The sequence below is a fragment of the Vespula vulgaris genome, chromosome 19 (genome assembly GCF_905475345.1).
Source record: "Vespula vulgaris chromosome 19, iyVesVulg1.1, whole genome shotgun sequence".
In the NCBI taxonomy this organism is placed as follows: domain Eukaryota; kingdom Metazoa; phylum Arthropoda; class Insecta; order Hymenoptera; family Vespidae; genus Vespula; species Vespula vulgaris.
Window position 1 is genome coordinate 3,438,457 of NC_066604.1, and position 13,873 is coordinate 3,452,329.

General features: G+C 27.9%; 1 protein-coding gene and 1 long non-coding RNA gene across 4 annotated transcripts; one reads left to right on the plus strand and one right to left on the minus strand.

Moving 5' to 3' along the window:
• The first annotated feature begins 6,537 nt into the window (after window positions 1-6,537).
• On the plus strand, window positions 6,538-8,152 carry LOC127070596 (uncharacterized). The gene is made up of 3 exons (XR_007784588.1): window positions 6,538-6,610; window positions 7,163-7,310; window positions 7,577-8,152. It is a non-coding gene; the product is annotated as an uncharacterized LOC127070596 (long non-coding RNA).
• Window positions 8,153-8,165: 13 nt separating this feature from the next.
• On the minus strand, window positions 8,166-13,873 carry LOC127070595 (uncharacterized). Of its 3 annotated transcripts, XM_051008745.1 has the most exons (6): window positions 13,559-13,873; window positions 13,171-13,396; window positions 8,924-13,026; window positions 8,683-8,815; window positions 8,445-8,615; window positions 8,167-8,331 (listed from the first exon to the last, which is right to left on the minus strand). In XM_051008745.1, exons 2-3 carry the CDS (start codon window positions 13,246-13,248, stop codon window positions 11,026-11,028), a joined length of 2,079 nt encoding a protein of 692 aa, XP_050864702.1. In that variant the 5' UTR covers window positions 13,249-13,396; window positions 13,559-13,873; the 3' UTR covers window positions 8,167-8,331; window positions 8,445-8,615; window positions 8,683-8,815; window positions 8,924-11,025. The 3 variants fall into 3 exon arrangements, with proteins under 3 accessions (XP_050864700.1, XP_050864699.1, XP_050864702.1); XM_051008743.1 differs by having other exon boundaries at window positions 8,166-8,615; window positions 13,732-13,873; XM_051008742.1 differs by having other exon boundaries at window positions 8,166-8,615.

The following is a 13,873-nucleotide window of genomic DNA, read 5'->3' on the forward strand; positions in this document are numbered from 1 at the left end:
TGCATAATTATAATACAAATTTAAACGATTTCATGACAGTTACGTTCTTATTACGAAACAAAAATTCAATTTAAAAAATTATTAACGAAATCAATTTTATTATACCTATATTATTATACCTATATTATTTAAATAAATAAAGAATAAATTACACTTGAAAATGGCATTTTTTTCAAGTCTCTACGACTTTTCGTTCCCAAGATATTGCCTTTGAAAGATTTCCATTCATAATTCTTATAGTACAGCTGTTCGTAGTAATAGTAGTAGTAGTAGTAGTAATGTCCAGCTGGGCGGCGTAAATTCTCGGAATTTATATAGGTTAGTGTGTCACCGAGCCAATTTGAATGAAATTATATAGGTTAGTGAATCAACGTAAACGTTTTCCATTCACATGGGAATATCTACGGAATTAAAAGTCGTAGAGACTTGAAACAAGTATCATTTTAAAGGACAGAATTTTTTCTATTTTTCAGCTTACTGTTAATAATTAATTAACAATTTGTTATAAACAATTTATTGGAAACAAATTTTTACAAACTAAATTCACCTTATTTTGCCAAAAACAGAATTCTGATTGCGACTGATTTATAAACTTACAATAATTAACAAATAATTAATAAACAAATTATTTTTTTTCTCGGAGAAACAATTTTTTTTTATATTATAATATTTATAATATATAGGTATAACTCTTGAACTAAAAGTCACAAAGACATGAAACAAATTCTATTTTCACGTGTGGAATTTTTTCTATTTTTTCAACTATTATTAATAATTAATAATTTGTTATAAACAATTTTCATAAACAAATTCTTACGAACTAGGACTATCTTATATTATTAATAAAAAAAATTCAGATTGCAACTAATTTATAAAATTGCATTAATTCATAAATATAAATTTATGCGTCGGACTTAGTTAATCAGAGAATATATAGCAAGCAACGACAACAATTCATATTTTCGAGTACATTTAATAATTTTAACGGATTAGTTAATCAAGGAAAGAGGGGGAGAAAGATTTAATTATTTGTTTTTAAATTGTAGAAGGGAATTCTCATTTTTAATTTTAATTTAAAACATTGTAAACATAAATTTGTTTTGTTTCTTTTGATTTGACGTCGATCTACGTAAGAGTAGCAAAAAAAAATACAAAAATCGTACTCATTTGTATATCAAAGTTCATGTCTCGACGAGATAAACTGAATCATACGTTTGTATTCGTATGTACGTATTATGTATCTAAAAAATGATAATATGATAATCGTAAAACGACTCATAAAGGTTGCATTAGAACTGCAAGTTCAGCAATTAATTTATCTTTTGCAATAACAAAATATTGCTCGGGATTGACGTTGCTCATTTTCTTTCGCGACAAAACTATTATACGTATTGAAAGTGTACACATATATGCACACACACACGCATACGAATTTATTACACATATTTCATTTTACGTTTCATTTTCATTAATCATTTTGGGGTCAAAATTTCACCCATGATAATCTTTAATAATTGCGAAGAGACATGCGCCGAAGGGAACTCGCAACGCGAGACGTCACATTCTCCTTTACAACGCGCGGAAGCTTGGACGTCTCTGACCTCCTTTTTCAACGATGACATAATTCGTCTTTATATTTCCTTTTCCGCCCCTTCGTCGATAAAGGGATCGAGCTACGCAAGTACGTACGTACGAATGTGAATTGATGTCGATGGAAGTGCAATGTAGAGTTGCAACATAGATGCAATAAAGAAAAAGGAAGCAAGAGGAAGAGAGATAAATAATTTTATCACATATAATATAAAATAAACATAGAAAACTTGGATAGTAGAAAATATAAATACTTTATGAATTATACCGATTGGTTTTGATTTTGTTTTATAACACAGTCTTAATGCACAGGAAACTTATGAACAATTAAATGGCATGAAATTAATGGGTAAATCAGAGATATTTCATATGTGGCAAGGTTGTTGCGATCGACACAAAATTAAGTTCTCATGATATAAAGTATTACTAAACCAATAGGAAATGTGTCCCTAAATTAGAATATCTCATCGTAATTGGCAACTTTTCTCTGCATCTCTGTCATAATTCATAAGGTTTCCAATAATACCTATCGACTTTTTTTCGAGTGGCCTTTCGAGCGACCTTTTGTATCAGGTTCACTGGAATAATTCGAATTTATAAGAAGGAATCGAGCCGTGAGCCCTTCGCTCTGATTAAAAAAGTGACGAGAAGGATCGATCGATGAGACGACTGACGAACCGTATGCGATAACGGCACGTGTCTAGAAAGAACGGAATCCAAAGACGCATATACTATATCTATCGCTACTCGAGTTTAGCACGCGTCAGTCGCGTGCGAATCTCTTTCTCTAATCACCGCGATAATGACTCGTTGAAAAGAGCTTCTGTTGTTCAATGAACCTTTCGTTCATCTTTCGATCGATCGATCTCAAAACATAGAGATCTTGAAATGATCAAATTATTTCTAATATCTAAAGCTAGATCATTCGTTACCATTTTTGTAGAGTACTTATAAAAAAGGAATAATATTGCCGTGTGAAATTTTTTCATTTAAAAGTTATTCATATACATTACTTTTGTATATTAAATAAAAATTAATTTCAAAGTGATATGACGAAATAATAATAACAATCATAGGACTTTTGAAAAATTTCGTAAAGTAATCTAATCTAAAGTCTGTTGATTATCGCCTGGTCTATGCATGAACGATGCATGAACGACGTATGAACAGCGTGTGCATGACGTCTCGATGCGTCAGAGAGAAACAAAACGTTCCATGTTCGTCCTTGACATGACGATTAAATGGACTGCATTAAAGAAATGGCCCTATTCGTATGACGCTTCTTCTGTAAATTTATTTCAATCATCTTTCGTAATTTTAAGAACGATGAAACATCGGAGTAACGAAGAAAAATGGATCTTTAAAAGATTTGCTATAAATAAATCAAAACTTGAATCGTTAATATAAATAAATAATGTGTTTATTCGATTGTCATGCTACAATATTCATAAAATATGTAGATTTAATAACATTTAGATTTAATTAAGTATAAATTATGTACAAGTTGCATCGCGTCGATGATGCTTGAATAAACGTGCATGCTTGATGCGAGTCGATTAATTTAGTTTTGCGAGTTTAAGATAACTCGTGGGATCAAATCCATACGAGAACGGTCAGGAGTAGTCGCAGAAGTCGATGATGGTGCTGGCTTCGGTGGTCCTTGGAACATACAGGTTTTGGCTGTTTTTAAAAGACGGCCGTTATTTGCGGTTCGCCAATAAACTGTACGGACTGCCTGCTTTCCGGCTACATAACTAACTGCACCACCAATCAGCATCTATAACGAAAAACGTAACGTTTTGTTAGTCTTCTTTTTTTTTTTTAAATCTGCAGGTAATTCTGGAGAAATATATCTTAAAATTCGCACATATGCAAATAGTAAATAGCGTGTTACTCAGTACTGTAACAATAATTCCAAATCTAAACGATTAAATATACATATTTAGAAAAGAAGCAAAGAAGAAACGTACCTTTATAGTATTTGGCTTATACTGGTTTCAATGACTAGATAGTACGAATATAACTGTGCTTCCAGTTATATTTCCAAGTTTCGAAATGCCAGAACAAGGCTTCGATCTTTTGTTTCCTTGTCTCTTTACCTCATTCGTGATTCTTCGCTTTGGAGTGTGGTAGACTGATGAAAGAGCGCTCACTCCGGATAATTTATACGATAAATCGAGTGTCACGCGTCATCGAGATAGCGTCATTCACGGCGTACGATTCGTTCGTACTACTTGGAAAATCTCTCAGCGATTGGTGCTGGGATAAAGACGTTTTAATTTTTTTTCTTCATTCCCTCGCGTCTCGTCATCCTTCGTCACGAGAAAGATATAGATAAATCATTAGAAATTCTCTCGAACAAAAGCCGGATCAAACTCGAAACCATCGTCATTTTTCGAGAAATTTTATTTATTTTTATACGACCTACAATTATAGTGACTTTTATATTTTGCGTTTATTTATTTTCGATTGTGATGTCTATTTGTTCTGTTACATCGCACGTAAAACAATTATCTCTCTCTCTCTCTCCCTATTCCTCTTCCTCCCCCCCCTCTCTCTTTCCTATCGAGTTTGTAGAAAGTAAGTACTTATTATAAATACATTATCTATCCATCTTTCTTTTCTACCCTCTTCTATCTCGTGAGTATCTTGTGCCCGTCGATAAAAAACGTAGTCCACCTTCAGAGATAATGCTTGAGAAAGTTCCGTTTACGCATCGATGGAAAGTTTATGACGATTACAAGAGGTTCACTCGGGTCGCACGACAATTAAAGTAATACATATATATAAGCGTAACAATTTCGCTAAAGCATTCATGAATAAGCGTAAGATGAGTTTGCGGAGTGTGTCGAGTAAGCAAGATGACATAGCGAAATTTTTACATTTTTTTTTATATATAGTTTTTCAATTATGAAATTGTTGAACAATCATCGAGAGCTATAAAATAAAAAATTCATACGATATGGTGAAACAATTTACTTGCATAAATGAAACGATTACCGGTGCCAATGAGTCTGGAGCGGTAACAACTCGTTTCGTTATCTTTAAAGAGCACGCTTCTTTCTTATCATAAAGTACTTTATCCACTTTCCATTCGGCTTCATCATTTCTTTCTCTATTTTTCTTCTTTTATCATTTACACGACCATATCGTATTCAAGACAAGATAAATGATAAGATATTGAAAAGATATACTTATATCTAAAAATAAAAACTTTTAGTCATCATCCATTTTTTCATATATTGATTGTATTTATTGTAAAAACAGATACCTTGTATTTTATATTTGTTTCTTCTTTACGGATAAGAAGCATTTATTGAGAATATTATTCCATTATTGATAAAAACAAATTGCTAACATTTAGATATTCAAAATTAAAAATTCATGAAAAGTTTTTTACAATGCAAGATTTTATAATTGTTGTCTAAGTCTCATTAACCTTGATAAGTTTTAACGATTGATAATAATTATCTTTCAGGCTTTCAAGAATAAATGTTTACAATTGTAGAACACTTTAAAAGTTTTCTTGATCGAAATAATGAAAATTCAGGAAAATATTCATAATACTAATTTATTTTTGCCAATAATATGGTGTATTAACTGAAATACGTATGTCTGATTAAAAATATAATTTATATAACTTGCAAAAATAAATTATAAACATTTAAATATTTAAAATATTTTATAGACTCCAAGCAATAATAAAAAACCATAAAAGTTAATAACAAATACTCAATAATTGAGAAATAAATCATTAAAGTTTATCGTATATATTGAGATGTTTTAGTATATCTATATATATAAGTGGCTGTAATTGACTATCATGTTGTCGCAAAAATGCTCGATTTGTAACAGGAGCACATAATAGAAAAGGAGGTTGTTCCATAAAAGGCGCGAAAATATAGTTCAGAGTGCGACGCTAGATGGTACTAGGGGTATTAAAAAAATCTATTATGAAGGTTTTCACTACTGATTCCCACGCTAGATGGCGACAGGGGTATTGAAAATTCCATTATTAAGACTTTAGTACTTGTTTCCACGCTAGATGGCAGCAGGGGTATTTAAAAATCTATTATTAAGACCTTTAGTCACGCTAGATGGCGGCAGGGGTATTTAAAATTCCATTATTAAGACTTTAATACTTGTTCCCACGCTAGATGGCAGCAGGGGTATTTAAAATTCCATTATTAAGACTTTAATACTTGTTCCCACGCTAGATGGCAGCAGGGGTATTTAAAACCACATTATGATCTTTAGTGCTTATTCCTACGATAGATGACGCCAAAGATATTAAACACCTATTAAAAATTTTAATAATTAAAGAATGAGAGGATTTCTATTTACATTAAACTTTTTTATTTTCATTTTCATTCATTAATACATAGAAAATACATTGTATAAGATAATTGTACAGAAACTCGCTTTATCATATAAATTGAGCTTTAATATAATATAATATAATATAAAATACATAGAAATACATGAAAGATAATTATAATTATAAATATTTAGTAACATAATTAACAATTTCTTTTAATTTTAATATATTTTTTAATGAAATCATTATACTACCAGTAAGAGATAGATTCTTCATTATTTTTTATGCCATCTAGCGTTGGAAGGAGTACTAAAAGTCTTAATAATAGATTTTTAATACTCCTGCCGCCATCTAGCGTGGGAACAAGTACTGAATGTATTAATAACGGAGTTTTAGATACACCTACCGCCATCTAGCATGGGGAAGAAGTACTAAAGTCTTCATAATGGAATTTTCAATACCCCTGCCGCCATCTAGCGTGGGAATCAGTAGTGAAAACCTTCATAATAGATTTTTTTAATACCCCTAGTACCATCTAGCGTCGCACTCTGAACTATATTTTCGCGCCTTTTATGGAACAACCTCCTCTTCTATTATGTGCTCCTGTTACAAATCGAGCATTTTTGCGACAACTTGGTAGTCAATTACAGCCACTCATATATATATATATATATAGATATACTGAATACATCGCTATATTTGGTAAATTTTAATAATTCATTTTTCAGTTATTAAATAATCTTTATTAACTTTTGGGGTCTTATATTATTCTTAAAAGTCTGTAGAACATTTTGAACATCTAAATGTTTATAATTTATTCCTAGATATTAAATAAATTACATTTATTATTAATGAAATATATTTAGGTTAATACGTATGGGTATTATTTATAAAATAATTAATTATTAAGATTATTTCATGAATTTTTATGACATGGTATCAATAAAGAGAGTCCTCAGAATGTTCTACATACTATTATTTATACGATTTTTTTCTGAAATTTTCATAAATAATTATTATTAATCGTTAAAACTTATTAATGTTAATGAGACTTTGACAATAATTATAAAATTTTCAATTATAAACAGCTTCCCACGAACATTTAAAATGTTAACAATTTGCTTGTAAAAATTAAATAAATAGTACTCTTAATAAGTGCTTCTAATTTACAAGAAGGTTTCACAATTATTAATTACAAAATCAAAAAATTTTGTGAAGCATTTCAATTGAAATAATTAAATCTACTATTTAAAGCATTTAATAACAGCTCCTTATACTTGATGCGATGATGAGAAAATTACTAAAGATGAGATGTCAAATCCCTTCTATGTCAAACAACTGTTTTAATTTTGCGATAGAATATTTACACAACATTTAAAAAAGAAACTGCAAAGAACATAGCGTAAGTACCTGAAACATTAAATATTATTATTACTTGATATAATAATTTACAAAAATTAACATTTTCTCTAAAAATTACAATAATTGAAATTTTAATAATAAACATAAAAAATGTATTACATATCAATAATAGAATTTGCATGCACAATTATTCATTTTTACTGTCTTGTGATTTCTAATTATAGATATTTATAATGAAAAATATCAATTACCATCTCCATTACAGCAGATACAACTTTAATTTTGCATAATACTGATTTTTTTCAGATATAATAAATTATAAGAACTGGTCAACAATTTACACTTAGTAGTAACACTATATTTGAATTGTCTCGTCTATAAAGTCACACAGGAGATCTACAATATCAAAATATTATACACAAGAACAAGATCTATAATTCATAACAATTTGAAGTATTGATAGTAAAGTGTAATACCATTTCGTAGGCATTTCAATTTTAAAAATTTGAAGATTGCCTTTTTATGGATGCTTTTTGACGATCTATTACATCTAATAAAATTAACTATATGTTCTTCAATGTGAATTTACAATAACATTATTAAATATATAGTACCTGCTTTTATATCAGTTTTGAAATTAAATTAATATAGAATGACATTGTCTACAATTACATTGCAAAAAATAACATTGTGCAGTAATATTTATATAACATTGTACAGTTATTGTATAATAACAATGAAACAATAATAATAAAATTTGTTATATTAAATATTCTTGTTGCACAAGTATTAAATAATCTATAGTATATATTTGATTTTCTAATATTTAAATACAATTTTGGATTTATTTAAACATTATATCACGATTAATGTACCTTGAGTGTAAAGTAATATTAATAGAAAATTTCGTTAGAAGGAAACTTTAAACTCGCGGTCGAAGGACACTGAAAAAAACAAAAACAAATGCGCAATCCGTAAGTAACTTTGAGTGGCCTTGTGATCAGTCTTTTGTTGTATTTCGGTGAGTGAACGTCGCACCTTTCTCCTTACATACTCGTTCGCTAGAATCATTTCTCTCGTCGATTATTTTACTTTCATTTTAAAAATCTATAGTACTGGTATATACTATTTAAACAATATTGTATTTGTTTTATCGTAATAAGTATTAACGTACCCTGAATATAATGCAATTTCTATTAGTATTTTGTTAAAAGTTCAAAACAACAGACAAACATGTAGTTAACTTTTATGGTAGGCAGTTCAATCTTCTATTAATTTTTGTGGTGCTTTCTGAATTTATTCTTATATTTTCTGATATTGCTTCATGTTATAAGAACATTTTTGACTGTAAAATGAAGTGTGTTCTTTAATGGGAATCAATACATAATAATAAAATATTGGTTATACAGTACCTGTTTTTATAATGTATCCAAGTAATATGTAAGACTTTGTACAATCTATTTTGAATGCACAATAAAAGAAGACTCTGTCTACGATAAGAATATTTTTTTAATTTTTTCTCATCTTTGAGATAATACAGAAGACCTACGAAATAAAAATATTATTTAGAAGAACAAGATTCGACGTTTAAAAAATATCAGAGTATAGATAGTAAGATGTAATACTTTTATCCATGGATTTAAATTTCTTTACCTTTAAAAGGGATTTTGACAGATGCCCCAACAATATATTATTGTAGAAAAATTTTTTTATATTATTGTAGACAATCTATTACATGAAATGAAATTCATTTGTATGCGATACTCAATTATATTGATTCGTCCATTTAGAATAAATTATTAAGAATGCAAATAATTTTATTATAATATAATTAGGATAATACTTTTTCAAAGAAGTAAAAATAATGGGCATATTGTAGTCATAATTATATAGAAAATATTATGTACTTCTTGTATTCATTTAAAACGGATTATATTTGTTAGGAACATTTATGATTTAAAAGGCACATAATAGTTTATCAGATCTTTAAATTTAAAAATATTTTGTGTTTCAAGTCTGATAAAACATATTAAATGCATAAAATTCTATGCATTTTTAGTGATTATTTTAGTGATTACAATAGAATAAGAATTTTGTTCATAAATCTTTGCTAGGTTTGACAATAACATATTTTTAAGATATTTACTAACACAATTTTCTAGTCTTTTGTTACATCATATGTTTATATGTATCGAGATATTAAAAAATTATATTATGTATAGAAATGATATAAGCCAAAATTGCATGTATATTCTTCTATATATCATAAATTATAGATTCATTCTTACTGTACATTTTTTTTTTACATCATAAGTTAACATGCTTATATTTGTTATGATGTACTACTTTTGTCATGTTTAGATTTTTTCAAGAATAAGTCATTATTAAGTGCATATATGAAAGATGAGCACACTTCTGTATCCATGTATATATATTACACATTTGCCATAAAAAAATATTATATGTGCCATCTTTTACAATTTATATATATATATATATATATATATATATATATATATATATGTATGTATGTATGTATGTATGTATGTATGTATGTATTTACGCTTTGTTCACATAGTAGGTATACATATATTATTCTTATAATACAACAAAATACATCTACAGAGATTGGCAAGAAGTAACGTAAATTGCATAGAGAGAGATCTGTATAACAATATATACTTATTTGAAACACTTAACACTTGTAAGATATTGAATTTAATATTAAATTAAAATTATAATTTATAATAGTAAAATTGTAGCACCAAAATATTTACATTTTTTAAATCATGTTAACATTACTAGAGCTATTTAAACATCACGTACAATATTGCAAAAGAGAATAACAAAAAAGAAACTAAAAAAACATCTTTCAAATTAATCTATTTATCTGTGCGTTAAGTGATATGTATATCTAATTACGTCTTATGCTCAGACATATGATGACAGTAATATTTATACATTGGTCAATGAGATGTGCTCAAATTTGTCATAAAATGTTATCTTATACTGTTCTCATAACATTTTGAAATAAGACAAACTTGCGTAGTAATAAATTTATAAATCAAAATAATAATTAATATACTATCTTTAAATTACGATTTATACAAATGAAAGATATGGTAAATAATGTCAGCAAAGGCGGCAATCTATCACAGTTCACACAATTTATACGATCTATATCTAATTATAGTTCTTATTTCATAAATAATACTCAGCTAATCTGTAATTTATTAAAGGCTACTTAAAGTTACAAAAAATACGTTTTCGATTATATGTCTCTTTAGGGAAATTTAAAAACTTGCACTTTTCTAATTTCATAATAAAAATATCGCACAAGCCACTGCTGCAAAGCTGATTAACTATAACAATAATGAAGATAATTAGAATTTCTTCCATTAGTAAATGTGCTTCATGCTGAAAAAATATGTGATTTATTTAGAAGAAATACTAATTTTTAATATGTTTTATTTTCTTTGCAGCAGAATCCTACTTAAAATAAATAACTATAGTAATAACATACATTTATATTAGTCATTTATTTCTCTATCATTGCAGAAAAAGCATAAAGTTTAATGTAGCCTTTATAAAAGTTTTGGTGTGGAATGATTTGGAAATTTAACTATATCTGTTCATTATGTCTGTGCATGTGTAAATTTATCAATGTAATGATCAATATTCAAACATTATGACATTAAGAACTTAGCTCTCATCAAATTCGTTTTAATTTTCATTTATAAATCATGAATTTCATATTATGAATGAAGACAAACACCATTTACTTTAATACCATTAGTTTCTAATGAAACTTTGTTTTGTTTTTCTTGTTTTATACTTCCTTTATCAGAGTCAAGAATTTTTTTTCCTGTATTATTAACACCTTTTTCTTCAGTTTTGCTATAAACATCATTCGAATTATCATGATCTTTTTTTTCTACTTTTTTAATTTCTTTACTCTCTGATTCTGTTTCTGTAGTTTTAATATCTGTATTTATTTGGCCATCACATTTCTGTTTATGAGAATTAAAATCATCAATGGTTGTAAACATGCTATTACAATCAGGACATTTATGTGATTGTACCATTGTAGAATGGGTTTTCATATGTTTATCAAATGACGAATATGAAGAACAGATGAAATCACAATCATTGCAACTAATGTTCTCATTTTTATGATCATTTGTTAAATGCTTTTTTAAATCATACCTATTACCAAAAGACTCTTGGCATAATCTACACATAAAAGGTTTTTCACCACTATGCATAGCAACATGAATTTTAAAATACCAATCTGTACTAAAGTGTTTGTTGCAATAATTACATTTCAAGTCTTTTTTTCTACTTTTTTTTCGTAAGTTTTTCTTTATTCCTGATTTTTTACGCTTGTGTGATTCTTGTTTAGGGCTTTCTTCAGGATTGATATTTGACTTATCTATAGTTTTTGGAGATATAAGTGGCTTTATATCTGGTACAGTTAAAGCTGGCACTGAATTATCTGCCATAATACAAAATTTTGGAATGCCTTGTGTTTGATGTAATAATGAAGGCTGTGTTATTAAGTTAGTTATTGGTACGACACGAATGGGTGTTAAAAATGGTTTAGAATGAAACGATGAAGTTGTAACAACATGAGATTGTGATAATAACCAATCATTCAATGATATAGACTGTAAATTGGTTTGAGATGAATTAGTAAATTTGATAAACTGGCTTGGGATTGTAGTAGTTGAAGTAGTAGTTACAAGTTTGCTGTTCAGTGTAGTAGTTAACTTAGTTTGTGTAATATTATTTTCACTAGAACTCGAATTTTTACTTAGTACTACACTTTGTTGTGGAAATACAAGAGGTATATTTGGCATATATTTTGTAGAGATGTTACTAATGGTATTTGTTTGCTGATTAATTTGATTAAATGAGGAAGTTATGGTAATGCCAGATTGATGAGAAGATTGTGCTTTTGGAATGATAATTAATTCTTCGTTTTTTCTTAAAACATCCATAGCACGATTATATCCTGTTATTGGATCCATGTAATCTTGCTTTTTTGTTTTTGCATCTTCTAACATTTGTAATTCTCTTTCACGCATTCGCTCTTTTAAAAGTTGCGAACTGTCTGCCTTATTATGTCTATATTCATTCTGCCTTTTGCAGTTTTTATGGTGTATTCGAGATTTTCGTGTTTTGAGTGTGATACCGCAAATGTCACAAATTTTAGACTTATCGAATCTGTTTAGCTTTATAATTGCTCTACGGCAACGATCATGATCGATACTCAATGCATCACAGGAACTGTTTTTACAATGTTTCCATACAGGTGCATTTATTTCATGTTCTTCTATATTAACAGCTAACATAAGAGATATTCCATCATGGTCTATGCATTGTTCAACAGTGACATCACAAGTAATGTTTTCGCAAGGTCCATAATGTCCACAATTCTTCTTTTTTCTTTGAATAGGAAGCAATGCAATTTCAGACTTCCCTTCAGTTTTTGAAGGTAAAAGATTTTCATCATCCACATTTTCTTCTTTACTTGATTTAGTAGAAAATACAGTAACATCTGGCTGTTTTATTCTATTTAAATCTGTATTGATACCATTATTTTTATTTCCAAAAGTACTTGTGGAAATATTTACAATATTTGTGTTTGTAATATTTGATGTCAAATTTGATTTTGGTTGAGTATTTAATGGAATAGTCTTAATAATGATATTAGGCTGATTCAGAAGACGTTTTACTGGATCTGACTGTAATATCTGTAAATTATAAATATTATTATAAAAATATTTGAGCAGATGAAATAGATCATATATAAATTGCAGTTAATTTATTCATCAATTAGTAAATTGTTATTCTTATGCGATATATTATTATTTTTATATATTTAATTTTACACTTACTTCCGTTAAAGTCTTCTCAACACTATTCGACTGTAATTTATTTAAGTTGACAAGTTTTGGCAGTGAAGTATAAGCCATTTTAAATACAAATTAACACAGATTTATATTTTTGCAATTGTTGTTAAATGTTTAAAGTATCTATTGTGATACTTTATAAATGATATCAGAAGAACAATTTTAACAAATATTAAAGCAATAATTCGGACTGTTGTTTCTTGAGTTCTTTCTGAAAAATAGATAGGAATTAAAAATATTTTATTCTTTTAGGAAAGATAGGTTAGTTGATTACAATCTTCCTTATTGGATATACAAATTAACATAATCAAAAATTGGAAAAAGATATTTAATAAACATTGCATTTACAAACGTTAGATTTACTTTCTATTACCTGTGATCAATGTAAAATCAATGTATAATAATTTATAACAAAAATAAGTATACAATTTTTAAACTCCCAAACATATTCTGATCGATTTGTCTTTTTTTTGTTTAGCATTTTTTCAAGAATCATAATTTGTATATTTTCTGTACACATTGATTAAATAAGACAAATCATTATACCTTACAAAAAATGTAATGAATAATCGTACTGTATATCTACACTTCACCGTAATTGCCGGTAATCGTAAATTCCCAATAGCCATTTTATTAACGAAGTTTTCATATTTACACACGATCATCAATGTGACAGTTCACGACATAA